We start from the raw sequence: 7,015 nt of genomic DNA, 5'->3' as shown, positions 1-7,015 counted from the left end.
GCCCTTTCTCAGGTTCCAAGACAGTGAATGGAAGTCCTAAAAACAATCCAAGACTCAACTTCCCAGCAACCTCAGCACCCAAGGGCTAACTAGATGAAACTGTGTTCATTTCTTCCTCCAGGACAATAATGTGCCATTTTCTGCACCCAAGAGGTTGAAGGGCCATCCTCATTATACTGTATAAGTTTAAAGTTTGTTCACAACAACTCTGCAAGGTGAGCAACGTAGTTCCCATTTTTTGGGTGAGGAAAGCCAGGTATAGTGAGGTCAAATAACCTGCCTGCGGGGCAGTCGTGACTTGAACAAGAGCAGTCCCAACCCCCTCACACCGAAGCCCATATTCTAACTTATTACCCAAACTTCTTGGGCATAAGCACTGGACAAATCTGGGGAAATGCTTACCTGGCTTCCTGAACATCCATGCCTTCCTAGACTGCCCCACCACCACCCCCATGGTGGCCTGGGGCAAACAGTGCCAATGGGCTTAGCATCCCGCCTGGGACATATGTTTTATGTAACCGAATGCTTGGAGTTGCTCCCTCTGACGAGTGCCGCAGCCTTGTCTGCCTTTCTGTGCCTGATTTTTGTACACATCCCCTCACACGGTGCCTGTGTGAAACCTGCTCACCAGTGCCCGTTCCTTTGGGGAAGCCAGGCTCATTGCCCTGGAAGCATACCCCAGGATATGTGACCACGTGAGTTTTCCCTTATGATAAAACATGAAGCAGGAGCCGTTCAGTGTTTTTTTAAATCCAGGTCTCTATTTTTCCTGTGTAAATATGAATGTAGGCAAAATTAATAGTTAAGGCTTTTAAAATACGTGCATTTTGGTAACACGTTGCTAGTTACATTGTGCTGATGATAAGAGCTTGGATCACATCTTTCTTTAATAGTTCTTTGAAATTTCTTCTAAAAAGTTAAAATGGTCAAATGATCCATAGTAGAAACCAGAACAGACCCATGTAAATCCAAAATGCATACTTGAAAAGGCAGCACCTTTTGTATGAACTACATTAGGGCCCAGTTATGTAGCACATGGATTATAACTTAGACCACAGAGATGTCAAGGTTTCCAAAGGGCATGGGGCATCTTGTCTGAGAAGAAAAGAGCATAGGAAGAAAGAAGAAGAGGAGGAAGAGAAGAGAAGGAAGGAAGGAAGAAAGGGAGATGAGATTGGAGAGGGGAGCCAGAAAGCCTGCATATACGGCTTCTCTGCATCAGGAGAGTTGGGTAATTTACAATGTGTATGAAGCAGAGAATGGACCATTAAGGTAATAATTCAGTCATAGAACCCAAATCTATATAGATACCTTCTAAAATCTTAATGTAATATTATATACTGATTAAACAAAAAGAGCCAGGTCGACACTCTGCACGTTTTTGTCTAACAGCTTTGCCTCAAGATGTAATTCCAAGGGAGAGTGAGGCTTCCTGTTCCAGGGTGCAGGGAAAGACATGGCCTAACGGTCTCGTCTCTTGAAAGTCCTAGTGGTCAGCCTGTTTGCCTTAGGACCCCATTCCGACCTCCAACCTGGGAAACTTCCCCTCAACACGACTCTCCCCTCCAGGCCAGAACAGGCTGCCCCAGGGCTCCGACTCAGGGACTGGGACAGAGCCTGTCTTTGAAGCCTGTTGGGGAGTTAGGAGATGTCCCTTTCCCTAATGGAGATTCGTTTTTGCCAGGAAACAGATTCTGGTTTCACAGGAGTTGATGGCAGAGCACCTGGATTTGCTTCTCAGACTTGAAATGGCCTCAGCTGGGGTGACCTGGCTTCATTCTTTGTGCCTGTCACGGCATCAAAGAGCACACGAGGAGATACCCAAGTCAGAAATATGCCCAAGCTGTTTCATGTATCCAATTCGAGTTACCACCGGTACTCTCAGCTTCTGTTATCATTCCCTCATCAGGAGGTGGTGGAGTGAGGGGCAGGAGGGATGGGTAAGTAAATAACCTCCCATTTACAAAAAAATGAAGTTCAGGAGTCTAAATATTCCCCACGGATTAAAAAAAAAAAAAAACAACTTCTGTGCTCACATTTTTATACTCTTGGCCTAGAAACATCTCACACTTAACAAAACCCTGCCTCACGAAGCGTTTCTTGTGGAGCTCACAGCAACCTGTCACTTAACTGGGACAGACATAAAGACTCCCGTTATCTAGATGAGGGAAACCAAGGCTCTCTCCCAAGGCCACGCAGCGCACAGAGGGTGGGGAAAGCTAGAATTCGGTCCCGGCCGAGCCCCGTGCGGCGCAGCGTCGCACTGACCGCCGCCCCGGGGAGGCAGGAGAGGGCACCTGTGTCTTCAGGGCTGACTGGCCTCAGTTTGCGGAGCATCGCCATCAGGCGGGAGGCCCATCTTCACCTGGCTTTCCAACTGGCTGAGCCGCTGCTTCACCTTCATCTGGGTGGCGTTGTACTCAGCCAGGAGCCGCGCAAACCTGGTCTGCAGGGAGTCCAGGGAGGTCTCGAGGTGCTCCACCTTCTCCTCGATGTCCTTGGGGTCTGCCCCGGCCTTGGCCAGCTCCTCGTCGATCAGGTTGTCCTTCATGAGGATCTGCCGCCCTTTCTCCTCCAGCGCCTTCTTGGCCTCGGGGTACTCGGTGAGCGCCTCCATCAGGTCGTCCTTGGAGAGGCAGAACAGGTCCGAGTAGCCAATGCTCCTGATGTTGGCCGTGCGGCGGTTCCCGGACTTGCTCCCCTTGATGTTCAAGATGCTGATCTCCCCGAAATAACTCCCATCGCCGAGGACCACGAACTGGGTGATGCCGTCCTCGGCCACCACGGCCAGCTTGCCCTCCTTGATAATGTACATCTCCCTCCCAATGTCCCCCTTCTTGCAGATGTAGTCCCCGGGGCTGAACACTGCCGGCCGCAGCTTCAGCACCAGCTCCACCAGCAGCCCCGCCTCGCAGTCCTGGAAGATTCGGACCTTCCTCAGGGTGTCCAGGTGCACGTTGATGGCGATCTCGGCCTTCAGCTTGTCGGGGAGGCTCTTGAGCACCTCCTTCTCATCCACTGTCTTCTTGTTGGCCCACAGGTAGTCGAACCAGCGGATCACCCGTGTCTCCAAGTCCTTGGTCACCTTGCGGAACTGCATGTACTGCTTGATGGAATCGATCTTGGCCTGGAACTCGGCCCGTGAAGCGTTCATGTTTGAGATCATGGAGCCCACGTTGCCCACGATGGTGGCAAAAATCAGGACGCCCACCAGGAAGTCGATGACCACAAAGAGATATTCCTCGTCTTTTACGGGGGGCGGGGTCTCCCCAATGGTGGTCAGGGTCAAGGTGGACCAGTAGAGACTATAAATGTACTTTCTGGAGAGGCGCCCATACTCTGGGTTGGAGACGTTTGGGTAGACCCAGGAGTCGGTCCCGAAACCAATGAACTTGGAAATGGCAAAGTAGATGCAGGCGTTCCAGTGGATGATGATGAGGATGTACAAGACCAAATTCCCGATCCTGAACATGTTGGGGTAGTTGGTCCTTGTCTCCGTGCGGTCAAAGAATTCGAAGAGCCGGGCCAACTTCAGGAGGCGGTTGAACCTCAGTTCTGGGTAGTTCATGCCCAGCTTAAAATAAGCCAGGTCTGTGGGGGCCAGGGACAACACGTCCAGCTTGAAGTGCAAGGTCTGTGTGTAGTGCTTCCACAGCCGGCTGGCGTCCACGACCATCAGGCCTTGCTCCAGGAAGCCTGAGGAAGAAGACAGACCACGCGGCCATCAGAGAGGCTGCGTGCTTATGGTCACGGCCCAGAGAAAGATATTTTACCTTGTGACTACACAAGATGTGGTGTTACATATACATAACAGAAACCATTTCCAAAAACCATACTCAATATTATTACAGGAAACGTGCTCTGGTATTTCCTATCAGATCATCTAATCTATTTTATTCAGTTAAAAATACAGATCAGTTAGGTAAATTTGAATGTGGATTGGGTATTTGATAGTAGTGAAGAAAGATTATTAAATTTTAAGAGATAAATGGAAGTTATATTTTAAAGAATGGGTCCTGGTTAAAGCTACATGCTAACATGGTTGGTTACTGTCTGAGATTCACTTTAAAAAAACCTCCATCCAAGAACAGGGTATGGGAGGATAAATGAACCAAAATTAGCAAAATGTTGATAACAGTTGGAGCTGGATGAGGGTACAGGGGGATTCCTAAGAGTGCTCTCTCAGTTTTGTCTATGTTTGAAAATATTAACAATAACAACTTTAAAAACACTGGTCATGGCCTAGCAAATTGGCTTTACCAGTTACTAATGGGGCATGATCTTGCCCGTGGGAACTCCCTGGTAGTCCAGTGGTTAAGACTTCACCTTCCAATGCAGGTGACGTGGGTTCCATCCCTGGTCGGGGAGTTAGGATCCCACAGGCCGGGTCACTCAGCGCTTCTGGGCCCTGGTTTCTAAAGCAGTAAGATGGAGATAATCCCACCCGCGCTTCTTGTCTCCTGCAGCAGTTCTCACAAGAAAACAAGACGTGCTTGGAATGCTTTGTGTATTATAAAGCTGCCCAAGGTTGTGTGGTGATCTGGTGGTGTTTGTATCCACAACCACGGCACAGTTTTTAGTTTAAAAACCTTGGAAGTGACAAGCAGGGCCTCTGGCAGCTTATGTGATGTCTTTGTGCAAATCAGAAAGAGGATCCTCAAGGATGCACAGCTTGGAGACTGAGGCATGGGTGCAGCTTTAGGCCTGGCTCACAGCTAGAGGTGGTTTTGTTACTGACTGCAGTCCTTGGACTCTTTAATCAGCAGAAACTGGTGAGAGACCAGACCGGGAATTCAGGCAAGGCTTTACTGGGGCTCGGGCAGCAGCAGCACTAGGCAGTGAGACAAGTCACAGGAGTCCTTGCTTGCTCCCAGAGGCGGGGCTGGTTTCTTAAGTGGGGTGGGGGTGGGGGTGAGGGTGGACCTGTGGGTTGGGCTGGAGGTGTGGCTCAGGTGGTCTGCATATGGGGATAGTTATTTTTAGTTCCTTATAGATCCTTTGTATTCTGTTGCTGCACAAGCACTCTGGCAGAGGATCGCAGCTCACGGGCTGTCTTAATCTGAAGGAAATCACACCCTCCTAGGTCCTATTTCAGATTTTAGTTCTCTGTATATTTCACCTACTCTGAAAGCCATGGGTAACATACCCTGGCTCTTCTGACTGTCCACGAAGAGGAACCCCAAGGGCGACTGTTCTGGATCTCCCTGAACCTGCCCACAGGCCCCAGCCCACACCCCCACACTCCCACTGCTGCATGCTGTGGGATCTAGGACCTGGGGCCCGGGCCCACTCACCTGTCCGGGCTCGGACCAGCATATCCATGCCATAGAGGATGTCTGCTGAGTAGTCCAGGACCAGCCAAAGCATCAGGTGCTCGGACTGGAGCTCATCGAAACAGGCCCTAAAAAAGTGCAAGAAGGGCCGTGTTGGGGAGGGCCCAGGGTGGGCAGCAGCGCTGTGCTACAAACTGGGCTCAATTCATCCCCCCAACAGCCCGGCCTGCAGGGCTGTACCCCAGCACCTCACCCCGGCCTCGATGAGGGGCCCGGGCGCTCAGAAGCTTTTCTGCCTCGAGGTCACAGAGCTCCTAAGAAGAGCTGAGACTGACCCCAAAGAGTGGGCCTTGTTGCCTCTTGACAGTAAGTGATATAATGGCCCCTTCCCCACATTGGGGAAGTTTTTCCGGGGCAGTTTTTCCAGGCCTCAGTGGTAGAGTCAGATGAAGGGGCTGAGAACTTGCCCTTTCTGGGGCCAAATGCCAACAAAGATACAACAACTTCTAGACATTAACAATGGAACAAGTCACATCTCCCCCCACAAAATAGTAGCTCACCATGCATCCCAAACGGCTCAGAAAGCCCAAAGGCCCCCTCTGGTGTCTGCCCCCTGGTTGGTGAGGTTGGTCCAGACTGGGATTGACATATACACACTGCTATATATAAAATAACTAATAAGACAACTAATAAAGACTTACAGTATAGCTCAGGCAACTCTGTGTATGACTTACACAGGAAAACAAACTAAAAATCAGTAGATATATGTATATATGTAACAGACTCACTTTGCTGAACCCCTGAAAGTAACACAACATTGTAAATATAGTATATGCCAATAAGATTTAATAGAAAACAAACAAGAAAGCCCAAAGCCCACAGCCAGCGGAGAACACCACCTGTTACCTACAGCCCTGTCCTGCAGGTCAGCTCAGGAGTGGCCCACCCCTCCCACTTCCCCTCAGGAGAGCAATAACTCACTCTTGCATCTTCCTCCTGTGACTCAATTAGGAAGGCTCCAGGGTGCCAGGCCCTTTGCTGTGATCTCAAACACAGGTCCCTACTGGTGCTCCCTCTTTGAGCCCTTCCTTATGGACAGAGCCCTCGAGTGGGGCATGGCAGCCCACTCCAGTATTCTTGCAGGGAGAATTCCATGGACAGAGGAGCCTGGTGGGCTACAGCCCATGGGGTCACAAAGAGTCGGATACTACTGAGCGACTGTGGACAGAGAGCCTGAGGCACACTCAGCCAGAGGGCAGCCACAGGGCGCTCAGAGCTCTGTCCCTAGCTGCCCCTCCCGGCTACCTGCACACGAGCAGACACCAGTTGTAGAAGACAGGCACGGCGATGACGGTCAGCCAGTGGTAGTACATGTTGCTGGAAGGGTCCATCACAACGCTGTCCTTCTTCTTCCTGGGAACGCCCACACAAACAGCACAGTGTGTTGGAAGTCTGCAGCTCTGTGGGGGTTTAGAGACCTGGTCTAGCTTACAGACCCCAGGGCAGCTGTGGGCTGCAGCAGAAGAGATGACTTCCCAGATAGGGTGCTATCAATCTCAGCAGGGGTCATGTGGGTGTCCCTGTAGAGGGCCTTCTCTGCTGCCCCCAGGAAGCCACGGTAACTCTAAAACCATGGTGATGACATTCCCACGTGCCCTGTGGTATCATCCACGCACTCCAGAGTGCCAGGGAGGAAAGTGGAGCACCGTGATGTTGGAACCACCTCAGGGAAGCTTTGGGAA

At 50.7% G+C, this 7,015-nt stretch overlaps 1 protein-coding gene across 2 annotated transcripts in view; it reads right to left on the bottom strand.

Moving 5' to 3' along the window:
* Positions 1-739: 739 nt before the first annotated feature.
* CNGA3 (cyclic nucleotide gated channel alpha 3) overlaps positions 740-7,015 on the bottom strand; it is a 37,588-nt gene continuing 31,312 nt past the window's right edge. Inside the window, exons 7-9 of one of the 2 annotated variants that reach the window (XM_010829613.1) lie at positions 6,579-6,686; positions 5,295-5,401; positions 740-3,696 (exon numbers count right to left, since the gene is read on the bottom strand). In XM_010829613.1, the coding sequence (XP_010827915.1) occupies positions 2,306-3,696; positions 5,295-5,401; positions 6,579-6,686 (1,606 nt within the window). In that variant the 3' untranslated portion in view covers positions 740-2,305. The remainder of the gene's footprint in view (positions 3,697-5,294; positions 5,402-6,578; positions 6,687-7,015) is intronic. The other variant, XM_010829614.1, reaches the window with a different exon arrangement.

This window comes from Bison bison, unplaced genomic scaffold (assembly GCF_000754665.1).
Source record: "Bison bison bison isolate TAMUID 2011002044 unplaced genomic scaffold, Bison_UMD1.0 scf7180017864508, whole genome shotgun sequence".
Lineage (NCBI taxonomy): Eukaryota > Metazoa > Chordata > Mammalia > Artiodactyla > Bovidae > Bison > Bison bison.
This window is presented reverse-complemented; position numbering and strand designations above follow the sequence as displayed.